Source organism: Drosophila albomicans, chromosome 2L, assembly GCF_009650485.2.
Source record: "Drosophila albomicans strain 15112-1751.03 chromosome 2L, ASM965048v2, whole genome shotgun sequence".
In the NCBI taxonomy this organism is placed as follows: Eukaryota; Metazoa; Arthropoda; class Insecta; order Diptera; family Drosophilidae; genus Drosophila; species Drosophila albomicans.
Window position 1 is genome coordinate 8,311,577 of NC_047628.2, and position 18,464 is coordinate 8,330,040.

General features: G+C 32.6%; 1 protein-coding gene across 1 annotated transcript in view; it reads right to left on the minus strand.

The window, feature by feature from the left end:
* Positions 1-206: 206 nt before the first annotated feature.
* Positions 207-18,464, minus strand: part of LOC117566107 (sodium/potassium/calcium exchanger Nckx30C) — a 48,009-nt gene continuing 29,751 nt past the window's right edge. Inside the window, 6 exon segments of the mRNA XM_034245577.2 lie at positions 207-5,937; positions 6,038-6,174; positions 6,836-7,090; positions 9,632-9,706; positions 12,153-12,334; positions 16,654-16,876. Coding sequence (XP_034101468.2) covers positions 5,697-5,937; positions 6,038-6,174; positions 6,836-7,090; positions 9,632-9,706; positions 12,153-12,334; positions 16,654-16,876 — 1,113 coding nt within the window. The 3' untranslated portion in view covers positions 207-5,696.

Sequence of the window (18,464 nt, forward strand, 5' to 3'; positions counted from 1 at the left end):
ATACTCTCTTGTTCACTATTCAAATAATGTATGTATGTACTAATTACATGCTCATTTAAAAAATTAATCATACATCATATAATTGTGTGTAAGTGTAAATGTAAATGTAAAGTAAAACTTGCACAACAATTAAACTCAACAACACAAAATCACTGGTGGGTAAGGAATTGTTGTATTACACACGACGGTTATGTTTTGTTTATATAATATTATTTGTGTTAAGTTTACGTTAAATTTATCTTTTTGCTTCTTCTCGCTTGTCAACGATACCAAATTGGTTTTTCCTGCCTATTAAAAATAATAAACGCATTGTTCTTGCTCTTGTTATATACTTACAAATTTGAAAACGCTATAAAAACTTTAAATTAGTCTACCAATATGTTAACTATTACTTTTTTACTGGATACTTTTTGACTTAATCGGTTCGTTTGTCGCTATCGCCTATCGTAATCGTTGTTTGTAGCTTACAAAAACAACACAAAGTAAAGATCATCGAGCGCTTGCAGACGAAAACTGACAGCTTTGCGATTGATCGTTGCAGACGAAAGCTGACAGCTAAGCAACTTGCAATTGCTAGTCTAGCTGCGGTTATTATTGTTACTTGTTTTTAGTTTTGCTTGTATTTATTAATTATACAACGGACGCAACTTGAAACGTTAATATATGCACACACTAATATATATATGTATTAGTATGTTTTCGAATATAAGTTGTGTATATATTGCGGTATATATGTATATTTAAAAAACATAATAATTAAAAAAATTAATCAAGATTTTTTTTCGTTTGCAACTATAGGCAATATCTGTGGGTATATACATAATATATATGCGTTTATATAAAAATCAATATATTTTATTTATTTATCATATATCTTGTATTTATCTATGGTAATTAAAGCTGAAATCAATGATTATGTGTGCTGATTCGTTACAGACGATTGTGTAGTTCAAGTTCGAGTTGTGGGTGAATGATTTGTTTGCTATATCCCAACTCATCTGTATCTCCGGGGTAGATTTATCAGTTATGTAAGTCTGTGCATATATGTATGTATATGAATGTTTATTTGTGTATGTGTTTGCTAATTTCATATAACAGTACTAGAAAGTTGGAATTTGGTTGCCAATTGGTTGCGTTATTCAATTGAAATAAGAATAATTTATTTGGTTTATACTTACGGCTCATTTGGCTGTAACTTAAAAAATTTGGTCTAGAATAAAATTAGCAGACACAAGAATTGTACGCGTGTTTGTTGTTGTTTTTTGTTTTTCAGTTTTCTTTAATTTCAAACAATGGTTTTTATTTTGTAAGTTAAATATTTCATAAAGTATATACTGTATTTATTAATTTTTAATTTTATTATTATTATTATTAATCTTGTTCTGTTACGCTTCTTTCGTTTGTTATGAACAATTTTACTAATTTTTCAACAATTTTTTTTTTATTTTCCTTTGATATATTTTTGGTTTTACGCAATTATTCAACTTGTTAAAAATCTTTAACCATAACAATTTCTCATATATATATTTATTTATATATATATATATTTATTATATATATATATTTACGTTTTATTGTATATATATATATAATCTTATATAATTTGTTTTAAAACGAGACTTCTACGACCACTTGACGGGTGTGTGGATGTGTGCGTTTTATTTATTGAGTTAGGATCTGGGAATTTGATGAAGATGAAGAGATGAACGATGATATAGTAGATCGATCGATGCTAACTACTCTGAATTGATTGCTGCTTATTGTTTTCTATGTACGAGTAAGTTTTTTAGTATATTCATTCTTCTTTTGATTAGAGTTCGATTTGTTGTCGTTAGTTAGTAGATAGTACTGTAAATGTTAACAGACGCTTACATTTGTACTGCGCTCTATTGGGATTGAATTGAGAGAAGTGCCTCGAAACGAACGTCTATCCATCATATCAACATTCCATGCAGTTGATTAACAACTTCTCATAAATTTCGTACGTTAGTTGATTTTGTCTATCCTTATTATTTTGAATATAGTACTGTTAGTTCTACGTAAGGTTTTGTACTCTTTCGTACTTCATAGAAAAAAGTGGGCGCGATATGTTTTAGGTGACTGTGTGTTCGAGTGTACGAGTATGTGTTTGTATTGAATGAATAGTATGTGCTGAGTGTCATGTTTTAAATATGTAAATATTTAGTATGTACGAATTATATAATGTTTATATATTTGTTGTGTATATATATATATAAGTATGTACTCGTTAATTTGGAAGATTATTGTTTAGTTTTAACCATATACAGCTTGAGTTTGCTTTGTTAGTACTGGAAGTTATCGCTCTTCAAGTCCGGCGACACGCTCTTTGTTCTCGATCCCATTGATCAATGCGTGTGAGCGTCCGAGTTGGAAAATTGCAGTGTATGACTTCTATGGGTCAGTTGTTGAGACTCTTCTGGGCACGGATGATACGAAAAGAGCGAGGACAAGACTGAGCAGATAGATTTCTAGAGAGAGCGAGTGAGTGAATACACAAGAGAGCAGAACTATAGAGAGAAATGAGCGATCAGGAGGTAGAAGATCGAAAGAGAACTATAGAAAGACTTAAGGTGAAACCAGAATATAATTAGGAAAAATAATGGTGTTTGAAATTGCAACAAATAATATACAATAGTCGACAATTACAAAGAATTGGAAAGATCTTATATTCGCCGTAGTAGATTAATTGAAATGTGAGCAAGAACGAAACTATAAAATCTCAGATTAGTTAAATTTGACCAGGATTAACCGGCTGCGCTCTCTGTGTCCTTTTTCAGCCCCTTCTCGTTATGGGGCGTGTTCCCATTTTGGCCATACAAGTTGGAAATGCTAGTTTTACGAGTACTTGTATGTTAGAGTGTGGTCTGGTGCCATGTAGTACTATAGTAGATTTTCTAGAGCATTTTTGCTAAGCACGGTAGTTAGCGTGACGTGCCTAATGTATGCCTCGTGGTATTATTATACAATGTCCTTATTTTTCTGTTTTTATTTTATTTGTTACTCATATTTTATGTTTTTTGTTTCTTAGTATTTGGTGTTCTCTGTTCATTTCTGCACTGTATATGTTATACACTCGTATGTATGTCCGACCGTATAATTATAATTAATTTGTGCAATACTATGCACTGCACCACCCATGGGGTGTAAGAGCAGACATTTCAATACCGTTCTTTTTGAATATGAAGGTATTTTCACACACATATATATATATGTGCATATATAGTTCATATATATATATACGTCTAAGTATATCCGATGGCTTTCTCGACTTGGGGGCTAACTCTCTCTTGTGCTTTTGACGTCTTTTGCAAAGTTGCCTTCGTCTTGCTTCTCGCTTGTTGGCCATTCTTTAATATACATTGTCTCATATATGTACATATATAATTAGGCATATACATATATATATGTATATATGTAGATATATATAATTATGTTGTATATATGTATAAGGTTATGTCACTGCCACTAGTTCTCATTTTAATGTTATCGCCCTCGACTTGTTGTAAAAATTATTGCTTTCTGTTCTGTATGTGTTTGTGTGTGTGTCTGTGTGTCTTTAGTGTTGGTTTGTATGTGTATGTGTGTGTGTTATTATTTATTTCTTTTATGTTGTTGTTGTTGTGTCCTCAACTTCGATTTGCGAGCCATATGCAAACGGTTTTGGGGTTATCTTTAGATATATTGCCTACTTAAGTTATAGTTGCATGTATATATATGCTTATATACATATATAATTTACTTTGTTGTTGTTATTTATATATAAAATATATATATATATATATGTTTATGTTTATATGTATTGTATATAAGTATGTATATATGTTATGCGTTTTATGTTAAATTTTGTCCTTTGCTTGCGGCCACTTTTACGAGTTGACAACTTACGATATTCGATTTACGATTTACGGTTTACGGTTAAAGGTGTTAGTTTGTTTTAGTTTAGTTTAGAAAAATGTTACGTACTTCTAAATAAAGAGAGCAAGTTTTGTTTCTTGTTTAAATATCATTTCGTTTTCGTTTCTTTTTGTTTGGTTTTGTTGCTTTAAATGTTTGCATATATATATAAATATGTTTATATACTCATATATAATATATTTATATATATAAATATACCTTTTGTTTTTTTTTGGGGAGGTTTTCTTAAGCAAAAAGTATATGAAATCATTATTATTTGGTTTTCATTCGAATCTTTATGAAGTCTATCATAAATATTGTTTAAATTTAAAGTTAAATTTAATAATTACTGCACCTTTTACACGCCAACAAGAATCATAAGTGATAATCGTAATAATAATAATCATAATAAGTAAGTTGTAGAGGTTCGATCGAGCGTCATGTTTAAAATTATTTATGGCAAATGCTTAGCAAAATGTTATAAAGTATTTCTAGATTTGCTTTTGTTTTTAGGTTTTTTTTTTAAATGTTATAATGTTATACCTTATAAGTTATAAGTATTTCTTTTTGTTTTCGCTTTTCGAGTATAGTTGTAGCATATTTGAAAGTTATCATTTTGCCGTTTAATAAATACGCAAATTATCACTTAATCAATATAGGTCAATATAAGTAAGTATATATATGCCATGTAAGTGTGCGTGTGGTATATAAGTATATATAGTATATAGGTTCTTTTGTAAGTAGTAAAACTAGACTGATTTAGGCTCTGGCGTAAAGCTTTTTGGGTGTTTCGCTACAACAATTTAGTAGAGCAGGCGAAATCAAAAGAGTTGCAGTCCGACAAGTGTTAGTTCCACATCATTTGACTCTCGATGGAGTCAACAATTATTATTAGATCTCTTGGATTGATGAAGTGATTCACTTCTTGATACAATACATAGAACGTATAGCAATTTTTGTGGAGATATTCAAAAGCGCTTTAGCGCATTTCGATTACAATTCATAAAATAGCTTGCATTAGAAGATCCCGAATTTGAAAAAAGGTTTTCTAACACTTGTTCTGCTTGATTTTCTTGTTTCATAACGTATATGATGTGCTTGTGCCATGATAGACTTATTTGTATAGAAGTACTCGTAATTTTTTCAAAAATAATAAATAACCCAAACTTTTAAGTAAAGTAATTGATTGGGAAGCCATTTTGGTTTTTTTTTTGTTTTTTTTTCATTTCCATTTTGTTTGGTTTTGTCTAATTAGTAAGTAAGTAATCAATGAATAAGATAGTAAGGTTCATAGTTTGAGTAGAGAGATAGAGAGAGTTTGTGTTTGATTTTTGAATTTTTTTTCATCTTGTTTTTAAATAGTATTTGGTTTTGGTTTTGCTTAAAAAGCTGCTGCTAAACATTTAAAGTAAATGTCTCTTTCATTTTTTTTTGTAATTTTTGTTGAAAAAGGAAAAAACGCTGCATGTATAGCACTAACTAACTCGTTTCTTGTTTGTTTTTGTTGTTATTAACTTTTCTTGGTTTTGTTTTGGATTTCGTTTAGTGTTTTTGGTTTTTGTTGTTGTTGTGTTGTATTTGTGATTTATGCATTTTGTTTAACAATTCGATTAGTTAGCTTAGTCCATTTGTTAATTCATTGGTATTTGTTTTTTTGTTTTTTGGTTTGTTGTTCGTAATTAATTCATTAATTTGTTTTGTATATAAATTTAGCTAATTGGTTATTGCACGGATCCCTCGGCAATATGTGTATTATGATCTTTGTCTTTATGCTGGACGCTTTAAACGGGGCATGTGATCAAATCATATTCGAACATCAGCGATACAGCAACAAAGACAAAGTACAACAGAAACATGGTAAAGCCCAGACCCTTGTTCATGCGCCAACGGAAGCAGGCAATTGACAGCACCACAAATACGAGCATCATAAACAAAATGGTAATGGAACAGACCATGCCCACCGAGTTCACTTCAACGGGTGCGTCGTAGATAATCCCATATAGCAGCCACGGTATCGGCAAGCTGCATTATCAAACACATACAAACAGTTAGTCATACGGTCAGTCATAGTTGATCAGATGGATCGATCATACATCATCGAATCAAACGAATCTCAACTTACCCCACAGTCACATCGAAGATGTTGCTGCCCACCGAACTGGACACGGCCATATCGCCAAAGCCTTTGCGTGCCACTATCACTGAGGTTATCAAATCTGGTATGGATGTTCCTGCTGCCAGGAAGGTTAGACCCATTACCTATGAAGAGATTGAATTTTTGATTTTAACAATATAATCGAATTTTCAGCAATGCAAACAGTAGAGGAGAATCGTAATGAGCTATTGCCTTCGAGAAAACGTAAATCAATTAATTTTAAAGTATTCTATAAGCTCGTTATTGTATTAGTGAAGTTGCTAGTATAATTTTCAATGATCTTTCTGGCCATTGTACGTTACAGTCTATGCGCTCAAATTCTAATTCGATTGGTTCTCTGACGTTTAAATCTTTAAATAATGTTTAAATACTGAAGAAATCTGCGAGTAAGCAAAGAAAAAAGTACAGCTTATTAGCTAGTCAAAATTGATTAACAAAATTGGAAATGAGAGAAGAATTTTTCCTAACTTAAACCATTAAGTAGTAAATCTAATTGTAATCTCACCAAAATTTTAGTATTTTATATCATATATTGGTATTGGTATTTCTTAGATAAATTAGACAGTCAGTTAGTCAGGATAGATTGGAACTACTCAAAGTCACTAATGCTTAAATATGAACATTTTAAATTCAGCAAGTTCAAAATAAAGTTAATGTAAAAATATTGAGCTTATAACACGAACCATCTATTGAATTGTGCTCAGCTCCAAGGCTGAGATTACTTCACGAGTACTTCGCGAGTATAATGTGCATTTATTGACCTACCTCGGGTGGAATGCGCGCTGTATCACCAGCGACATTGGCCCACCAGACCATCAGATAGGAGAAGGCAGCTATCCACACAATGGACCCTATAAAGGTGACCGGAAAGAAGCGTTTGCCGCGCGGTGTTCGCGTATCGGGCAATGTCAGCCACATTGGGACCAGAAGTGGTGCGACCAGGACGTAGGTGAGACGCTTACGGGCCGTATCCGGCCAGGCCATGCTGAGGGGCTCCGGTTCGTCCTCGATTTCGGGCGCCTTACGGTTTGTGAATGAGCATAGTATATGTATACGTATATATATTTGTTATATAAGGTTAAAGTCAGAAAATTGTGCAGTGCTTTAATTGTGTTTGAAGTTATTTGTTTATACAATAAATGTTGTCTTAAGCTTAAGAATATATATATCGTTTGTTAGCTAGTATTATATATAGAAAATTTATATATATATGTATATATATATATAGTAGTATATGTGAAATGAATGAATAGTATGAATGCTGTATGGTATGGTATTTTGGCTATGTATACACATGATCAATGAGCTTGTCATATATATCATTTCAAGAGTTTAACTTGATTTCGAAACAGTGTTCGAACTGACCGAGCGACAGAGATAGAAAGAGAGAAGTAGACAGAGAGGGAGAGACACAGAGAGAGAGAGAGAGAGAGAAAGGCAGACAGAAAGAGAGACGCACTCACAGACAGGCGCTAAGAACTTTGCTTAGTTGCCAGAGTTTGACACTAATTAAGTACGGAAGTAAGTACGCCCTTGAGCATAGTATATAGCATATATATACGAGTACGATTAGCAGATGGTGCGAAAAGTTAGGTGTGGCCAGAGTAGAGTTTTGTGAGTGCTGTACGAGAGTAGTGTTGGACAATATAGTAGTATGGAAACATACATATAGTAGATATGCACTTACTTTCTAGTTAATAGATTAAATACGAGTACTGAGGGTGCTAACGTGCAGAGAGATTTCAGATATCAGCATCTTTGGCTTAGGCATGCTTATAACATAGACGTTTGTTTTTATAATTATTTAATTTTGTTTTAGTGCATGTGCTAGAAAACAGACACAGGCTACACACACACACATACACACACTATGGATGCGCATGAGCACAGCCCGAACTAAAGGCGATTACAAAAGAAAAAGTTGAACGAAAATGGAAAGAAAAGTATAGTAATTAAGGTAGTTAAATACTTAGATGATTTCAAAATCTAATACGCTACATTTATTTATACGATTAAGCGGCAATAAAGCAATGTGAGTGAATTTACTCTTACAATTTGCAAAAAGCAAAAACTAAAATCAGTATTATTAATTCTTAAATGTTTTCATCTTAATTATTATTATTCTTTGCTTGTGGCGTCTGCGGTTTTTTTTTAACGCTCCTGTGCAGCGATTGCTCATTTGACCCCAGCTCACGGCGTGACGTCAATCGAAAGTTATCGAATATTAAATTACGTATTTTTCAGATTACCTGATGAGTCATGTCTGTGGAACTAGGGTAAATCATGATGGTCTGTTGTTCTATGACTAGGCGCAGCATTATGATTGCATTTTAGGTGTGCTACTAGATTTACAAAAAAAAAATTAGCTGGCTTTATTAATAATTGTGGTCAGATTTTATTTACGATATCCGCAATATATATACTATATTAAAAGGCATATTTAGTATAGGTATGCAGAGTAGAAATTCCTTTAAAGGTTAAAAAAGAGTTTTACAATTAAATTCCGATTCTTAAATTAGTACTTTACTTTATAATTCTACTACATAAACAAGAATTAGTCAATTTCATTTATAGTTGTGGTCAAGATTGTTTGACGTAGTTTCGTTGCTAACACCCATATACATTTTTTTGTGTGGTATAATTAGTTAAAATTATTCACATATATTTGGCCTACAATCTGTAGAGTAGAAGCTCCTTATACTCGTAGGATGATTTTTTCCATTCGTTACATTTAGAAGTTTACGGTATTAAAAAAAGTACATTTCCCTATTACTGATGATAATATTTTATACTATATGTTCTATTATATTCGCAATAATCAGCCAATTTTGTTTATAATTGTGATTAAGAATGTTTGTGCCTTTACGATATTCCTAATATGTTTATCTGTGTGGTTCAATTAGTTAAAATTTTTCAAATATTTACTCAGAGTGTGAACCTTTTAAAGGTCAATCAGTAATTTTTAAACGTTGCAAAAACAAAATTTAATAGTTAATATTCCATTGGCTTCGCTTACAAGTTTATGATATTCAAACTTGCACAATTCAATATAGCAATTAAGAAATGTCTTTTCATTTGGTAATAACTATTTTCAGGCAATAATAGTCAACTACTATGCAACTCAGCTAATATTGACCAAGTTTGCTTAATCAATTATTACAACACACACCACATAGTTTACGATATTTGGACCGGTTGCTTCACTGACATTGCATTGCCTCCCCATCAAATTATCGTCACGGATATAAATAATTACAAAATTCAAATGAATTTTATGCAAATTCGCAATGACGATTGCCTCATCTAACAGGCATTTTGCATGCCAGAACCTATGCCATTCCCATTGTCAGCCTTGGCATTCCACTGCACAGGAGCGTCTTTACACATAGCAAAGACATACATACATACAATATGCATATACTTATATTGTTATTTTTGTTAACGATATTTTGAATTAAAATTATAATAATAAAATTTGTATGCAATATAAAGAGAAGAGAGAGAGAGAGTAAGAGAGAAAGAGAGAGAGAGAGAGCAATAAAAATTGTTTATGAAACTAACTTTGATGCTAAATTTGCGTGTCTGAATTTTGACCCTCTGCTCAATCCAGCTAGGACGTCGACCACTTAACGATGGCTTTTGATATAAAATTGAATTTAAGTTAAGATTGGTTTTTGTAAGAAAAATTATGTATTTATTGTACGAGTACATATTTATTTTTTTGCCTTTGACTTAAGTTCTTATTTTCAGATATTGAAATAAAAGTTCATTAATAAACCAAACTGTTAGACATAGTTATAGAGAGAGAGAGAGAGAGAGATAGAGAGGTAGAGCTGGGAGATAGAGAGCTTTTGTAATGTGTAGAAGAAGTGTGGGGAGTTTCTTGTTCGGGTTATTACATAACAAACACATAGTACGGGATTTTAACACAATTACAATTTTTTTTTTTTGTTGTGTAGGACATTCGAATGTGACAGAGAGAGAAAGAGAGCAAAAGAGATTTTTTTATTTTTTGGTGTATTTTTTTTTAGATTTTGTATGACTCAGATCCAACTCGGAAATACGTTTGGTTCAGTGGCAATTGTGAGTCGAATTCAAATCAAATATTGAATGGCCGTTGAATAGTCTGCGAATAGTCTTTGAATTTTGTTTGTTTGCTTTGTCATCTTTTTCACAAATCAAATCAAAAGAAAATCATAAAACAAACACTGATACAAAACATAGATCTTCGGAGTGCCGAAGAGGCAATACTCTTGTAGCTAGTGTATTTTTTTTTTGTTTTATTTTGGATTACTAAATAATGTGAATACATATTTGTAGTCATCGGAAATATACATTTTATTTAATCTACAAGAGTAAATTAACTTAAAACATAAAACACAATGTTTCTGCCTATGCATATATAATGTATCTTTAAGCAAAATCGTCAACAATAACAGGTTACGATGTCTCGAATGGCGACTTGGTATGAGGTGTAGTGTGTGCTAAATGGGTGTGGTGGGTGTGTTTGGCGATTGCACAGCGTATTGTAAGTATTGCATCTGGCTTGGCGCGTGGCAGCTACATTGCAATGAGTGCTGCTGAATAAGTGAATAACTCAATGATTTCATCGAACAGTCGTGTAAACAGTTGAATGAAAATGACAATAACACAAAATGAAATATGAAACTAAAATCGATCGATTGTATGATATTTATATAGAATTTGATATTATTAAGCGCGTTTATTTATCATTCTTTAAACACTAGTCAGTGATTAAAGTTCAAGATACAAAGCAAATGAGTTCCAAATGGTTTCAGTTTCAGTTTCTCCTTTTGTTTTGTTTTTTTTTTTTTGTGTGAATATACGATAATTGCAAATCGTAAATTCTATGCGAACTTGATAATTCCGAATTAGCTCTTTAGAAATATTTTGCAGGGGGTTGGGGCTTAACATTGAAACACACACACGCACACATACAGAGAGACAGACAGAGAAAGAGAGAGAGAGAGAGAGAGAGAGAGAGAAGAAGACATAGAAGAGATAGAGTGATATATGGATGGTGGGCATGGTGGGCGAATAGAGAGTATCACAGTTAAGGATAAAAGTAAACATACACAACAAAGGATCGTGATTGAGAGTTGTGGGGTGAGTGTCAGTGGAATGTGTGTTGTGGGGTGGAAAGTTTTATGGAAAGTTATTTTCATATAAATTCATTTTGATTATAGTTGAAAGAAAACACAAAACAAAATTTGATAAAAGTCACACATAAACGTTGCATAAACACACAGACCGCATATTTTTGGTTTTGGTTTTGATTTGGTTTGCAACAGTCTACATACTATAATTAGAAGATCCGCCAATACAACAAAGGGAAGTGTAAAAAAATACACAAAAAGAACAAACAGTTATTTGTCGGGTAACATTGAAAACATACGTTTATAAAGTGGTTCATACGAGTGGTTCAGATTCAGTCCAAACGCATCAATCAGTTAACCAATCTATCAATCAATTTAGCAATGTAGAGGTAACATGCCAACAGCTAAAATCAATTTCAAAATAATCTAAAACAATTTCGTTGAACGCGCTTGAACCTTTTCTTCTAAAATGTTGACATAAAAACGATAAAGTTGGGTGGGGAGGGGAGGGGAGGGGATAAAAAGAAAAACATACTGATAATTTACTGGTAATTTCACATTTTATGATATTATACAATTTGAATCGTTAAACCGACATTATCGCAATTGAATGATTTTGTTTCAAGTGTCAAATTTGTCTGAATCTGGCATGGGGAGCGACGTACTTAGAGAGTATAAGACATTCGACAATACGATATTCGATTTACGATATTCATCTGCGATTTTGTTGTATGAAGAATGCAGCGCATTGTGTGTGACGGAGCTCAATTCGTTTAAAAGTTAGAGAAAGAAAATCACATAATGATAAGGAAACCATTTAATGAAATTAAAATTGGAAAACCATTTGTAGATAAATCATGCCTATAAAATCATGAGCATCATATAATATATCATTAGCACATTTCAAATTGAATCATAGCGTAAATAAATAGATGTATTTCAATAGTCACAAGAGCAGAACTTACCGAGTCAAGTGTGGTATCGATATTGCCATTGGGACGATCGGCCAACGTTGTTTCCTTGAGATTGATCTTGACGTGATTGGCCGCTGAGGTGGTGGCGCCACCTCGTTGCGGCTTTGTGGCATCCAGCAGCACTTTAAGCGAGGCGATGGCATGCAGCTGCGTTGCCTTCTCGTCCACTTTGCCTGGAACATCATCTTTGTCATTGTAATTGTGTGTTGGGTTTTTGAGGGGGGTGTTCGATAAAAATGCAGTGTATTCATTTCAGACACACACACACAGTGTGTTTGTTAAATGTGCGAGTGTGTTGTGCGTGTGTGTGGTACATAAGTGTGGTGGTGTTAATCAGAGTTGTTGTAGTTGTAGTAGAGTAGTAGGCGGTGTTGTTGTAGTAGTTATTGTAGTTGTTTGTTGTTGATGTTGTTGTTGTTGTTGTTGTTGTTAATATATTTGGTTTGATTGCAGACAACGAATTGAGTTTTCAACGCAAAATCCAAGTGTTTTTTTTATATTTTTTTGAAAAATTAAATCGAAAAAAAGAAAGAAGAAAGAAAGAATAAAATTGCATCGATTAAAAATGAGAAGAAAACGAATTAACCCAGTTAAATATATATATTTTTTTTTCCTTTTTTTTTTTGGCTTTTGTTAATTAATATATATATTTTTTTTTTTTTTTGGTTTTTATACAAGCAAATTATAGCAGCTAAATGCCCATTGGGTTAGTTAGACGAGTATATTGAAAATATTTTATACAAAATGTTGATGTCAGTTGCGAAATAGCATTTTGGAGATTTGGAGGTAAGTAGTTGTTGTAACAGTAATAGTAATAGTAATAGTATAAGTAATAGCTAGAAGGTTAGAAACTAAACTAAAGTTTGAGGCATAGACTAGAGCGGAGAGCAATGAGAGTAGTACGAATAGACAGATAACGGCACAGACAAGAACTGAAGCATAGTTGGGGGCGCACATGAGTGTATTGATTGAGTTGATCTCGAGGGGTTTTGATTTTGGTATGGATGGACTGCGAGAGGGGGGCATTACTAAACTACAGCTAAGACTATGTAAATATAACTAGTCTAATACACTACTAATATTTACCGTGTTGAGAGTCTCATGGTTAATTGGTCTAACTTGTTTTTAATTTTTTTTTTTTTCATTGTTTCTTTTTTTTTTCGTTTTTTTTTTTTGAGTGTGACAGCGAACTTGTGTTTTGCACTAGCTGGGAATTGGGAGCTGATTCCAATCGGTTCAATTAATTTCGAAATTTCAGTTAAATGCGAATGCAAGTTTTTGTATGAGTTTTGTTTTTGTGGGAAACGGACGGGTTGTTATTATAATTGTTTGTCTTTACTTTTTGTGGTTGTTGTTGCTGTAGACATTGGATTCGTTTTTGTTCTGATTATTATTGTTGTTGTTGTTGTTGTTATCAATGTGGCATGAAGTGATACGTTCTTGGGTCTCAACTGACAGCTATTTGTGGACCCCAAATATGGCACTAGCATTTTGTATATACATATACATATGTGTTCATATTGTCAGTACAGGTTGGTATACAGAAACTTAGATTTAGGCTTAACTTACACTTAATTATAATACAGTTACAATACTTAATTTTGTTCATTTGGTTTAATACATGCTCATTGGCCGAACTAAGCAAAAAGCATGTCAATTCTGCCACGAAAATTATGCAATGATGAACAATTGAAAATAGATTCAGATAAATGATTCACACGAACATTTGTAATTGCTGAGTTTTAATTTCTTAATTTTAAATTAATCATCTGAATGTATTTCAATGTTTGAATGTATAATACAACGAAATAAATTTGCAGTTGCATATACTAGAAAACACATTTGAAAACATATGTAAACATTGTAAGTACAATGAACATTCCAATGATAACTCTAAGTACATGTACATTTATAAACGTTTAGACCTATGCAAAAAAAAACAAAAACAAAAGTAAGAAATGAAAAATAAGTAAATACAACCCGCTCGACTAGTCAACGTCAAGTTGATACATGCAAGCACCTCGCTAATAACTTGTAGCTATTAAGTACAATTGAGTATCTGGGTATCTGAGTATCTGGTACTGCTCTGCGAGGCCCAGGCCAATTTTGAGCAGCATTTTTGTAAAGCCAATTGTACTAGTTGCTAAGTAATTACAATTAACACATACAACATTACATTAAACATATTTATATTTATATATATATAGAGATAGATATGTGGATATATACATATTCAATATAAATTATTTTGTTATTGTCACGCGTCAAAAGTTGACGCTGCAAAAAACACGCAAACAACAAACTCTTCGAGCGAAGCAAATGGAATGAAAGCAACGAAAACAATCTTAAAGATACATACATACACATACTAAATACTTGTTGTAGTATGTAGGTACGATATGTAAGTAGATTCACTCATAACTAAACGAGTGTATTCGTTAATTCATATTCATTAATGCCACTAAGCTGCGCACAACATTCTAGGAATGTCTATGGAATACAAGATAGATGTATAGTATGTATCTATTGTTTTTATTGATATATAACGCATATGTATATTGTATATAAATGTAACTCCAAACTGACATTGAACAACATAAAATATTTTCGTTACTTGGTTTTCATTTTTCATGTTTTTTTTTTTGTTTTTTTTTTTTTTGTTAATCTTTTCTGTTTAACGCAAAATTAAATTAAGTAGAAAATGACTAAGCCAAACAAAATATATTAAAAATTAAATTGCTTTTTAATGAGGCAACAGTAGCAGCTAAATGAAAAAAAATTGGCAATGAAGCTGAAATTATAATGTGGGAAACTTGAATTGAAGCCAACGACAAATCATAATATTTAAATTTGATTTCCTAAGAATTTGCGAATAATACCAAACTCATAACAAATAAACATTGAAAGAAAACTCTTTTACAAATAGATGACCCAGATTCACTCATTAAAAGATTATATACAAATAGAAGAAAATATGTATCTTACATATATGTTTTTTTTAAACGAGGAAGTTGGAGAATTTATGTACATCCTGAATGATAGGAGTAAAATTAAAGATTGACCAATACTGGGGTATAAATCTGCTAATCGTTTATCTTTGAATTACATTTGATGCTATAATCATATAATTTCCCATTTGTAACTGAATACTTAATGAGAGAAAATCCCACACAATTTATATGTTCTCTTAGAGTGAAACTTGGATAACAGAATAAGCTATGAGGTTCTTAAATAATTCAATGAAAATTTGCAGCAAAGTTATAGACTTGATCACAAATCAAAGACTCTTTCAGCTTTGCTCATAGGTCGAAATACAATGCACTTTGCAAAAGAAAATTAAAAGAATTCTAACACTTTGCACTCGTAAACCTTGGTGAACGCCCCAATGTCGGTCTTGGCCCTGGCTGGTTTCATTTGGTTTTGTTCTTTTTTTTTTTTTTTTGTTACAGTTTCAATTTGTCTTGGTCTGTAGGCCATTGCCGTGGCAACAACGCTACTTGTCAGCCCCATACATATTTACGAGCCATACCCCTAGCCACCATATCCATACCTAATCATACCCAGTCAGCCAGCCAGCCAGCCAGCTATGTGCCTAATACATAATAAATCAATGCGAGCACGTCCGGTGCTCTAATAGAAAGTCGAACCAGCCGGGCCAGTGTATTGTATACGTGCCCCGAAATGTCAGTGCATGTTTTGGGGCAACAGGGGTAAAGAGAGGAGAGAGAGAGAGAGGGAGGGAGTGAAAGAGTCGCCTTCATACTGGAGCAAGGACTACAATTGGAGTGTGGGATTTTGGGAAGCGAGTTAAGCGCAAGACGCTAGACATAGACGACACACAGTCTGGTTCGGTCTGGTCGCGTTGGTCGTGGTAATTAGATAAGTGGCCTCAAGGTCAGCGCATTAAAAAAAAGGGCCAAGTAAATAAACAAACAAACAACAAACAGAAGAAGGAATGAAGTTAAATGAAGAAGAAGTAGGAGAAATGCGGCAGGAGGCAGGAACGAAGAAAGCAACCAACAAATGAAAATATACAGTAAAGAGTAGAGTAAAGAGTAAGTAAGTAACTTTCTTGCTAGCAAGTCAAACATCCAATTAGGAAGAAACACAGAATATACACAGAACAGACTTTTTTAAAAACTGAACACAAATTATTATTAGTTTTTTTTTTTCGTATTTTTTTCATTTTTTTTTTTTTTTTTTTTTAGAGTTAGGTATGGAGTATATAGTAAGTAGTTGGTATTATGTTTATTGCTTTTGTTTTTCGAATGTAAGCGTTTGGGAATTGGCATAGGATTTTGTAGTTTTTGGTTATTGGTTGTGGGCTTTGGATTGTGGTGATGGGGGGTGTTAACGGTTTGGAGGTTTGGAAAACAGGTGGGAGGTTGGGATCGTGGGATTTCTTTTGAAATTGGTCTCATTTTTATATTTTCTTTAACTTGACTTGACTTGACTTGTGCAAAACACACTGTGACAAACTCAACGAACTTACCATCGTGTAGTGGATCTATCGTGTGTATCATTAGCTGTAATAGGCCATGACGGAATTTTGCACCGGTCTGTGTACTACCAGCAGTCCCACCACTGCTATTACCTGTAGCGCCCGCATTGCTTGTACCGGCCGGACCCGAACGGGTCTCGCTGGCCGCTCGTGATGTTACCGAACCGCCCGGCTGGGTGGCCATTGATGTTTCCGATGAGTTGGCAGCATTACCCTGAAGTGAAGGAAGAACGGATGGACGGGTGGTACGGTTACGGTTACGGTTACGGTTACGTTTACGGTTACATTTACGTTAACGGTTATGTTCAGAGTTAAGGGGTTTTTGTTTAATTTTTTTTTTTTCAGTTATTAGTTGAATTTTTTTTGAGAAGAGTGTATGATTTTTTGTTGTTGTTGGATAGTGTATTTTTTATTGTTTTTGATGGTAAGCATTTTGTTGAGAAAAAGGTGAAAAGAAGAAGAAGAAAAGTTTATTATTGCAATTTGTAAAAATTTACAGTTTCGTGTTGAGCATTGATGTTGTCGTTGTTGTTGCTGTAATGTTGTATGTATTGTTGTAGTTTGTTGTTGTTGTTGATTCAGCTTTTGTATCGCTTAAAGTCTAATCGAATTAATAAGTGCAATTAATTTGTAGCCAATATTCCGTAAAGATAAGACAAAAACTAAAAACTCGAAAATTAAGTGAAAAGAAAATTGTTTTATTAAATTCAACCACAATATTCATAATACAGACAGTTAAACAAATACTAAACGGACCACATAACTTGCATAACTGCTGATCTATTAACTTGGCCTTGATAACTCTCAAGTTTCAAAAAGATCGTACGTCTTGAACTTAATGCTGTGACCATATATGACCATAATACAAAAAAGTTGGGAATTGGTTTTGGTTTACTGTTTTTGTTTTTTGTTTTTTTTGATTTAAGGTGCAACAAATCAAACATTATTTCAACAGTGAGACTCTTCATATGTACAGCTGGGATTGGTGCAATTGGATTTATCGGGTGTAAAGATCGGGCACAGACCACAGTTGATTGTGTGGCTTCGCTTTGGAAATGCATTTATTCCATTGCATTGGCCTCTGAGAAACTCAGGAGATTTTTGTTGTGGTTTTCAGTTAACATAAAACAAAAACAAATACTATAAAAAATGAATACATTTTCAAATAAATTATAGTACACTTTAAGCTCATTGTTTTTTTTTTTTTTTTTTTTTTTAACAATTTTCACATTTTTTCTTATTTAAATTTTGTTTGTTTGCAACTGTTTTTTTTAAGTATACATACAAGCTTCAGTTTTTCAATGACTTGGTTTAGTTAAGAAAAAAAATATACATATATATACTTTTTTTGTATGTCAAAGCGCAGTGGGAAGTTTTGTTGTATTTCATTTTGCCTTCACTATAATCATAAAATGTAAACACATAAAACATAAAAAGTTATGTTCGAAAATTATACATTTGCAATATATATAAATATATATATGAAGACTTCAGTTATTACAGAAACAATTGAAACAAACTTAAAGCTTAGACTTATGACTGGCCAAAAGGAAAGCTCTAGAAGTGCGAAAGAAAACAAAAAATCGAACCATCTAATTACGATATACGATAATATGGTATGTGATAAATGACTAAGTGATAATTAGTTAAGATATAGTAGATGCATGTCAAGTACACAAATATGACAACTTACAGAATACATAGAAAAAAGCGATTATAGTATAGAAAGATTGTTACGAGACCTACTACGATATACGATATTCGAATGTGTTATGTGATAAATACTTAAGTAGATAGTATGA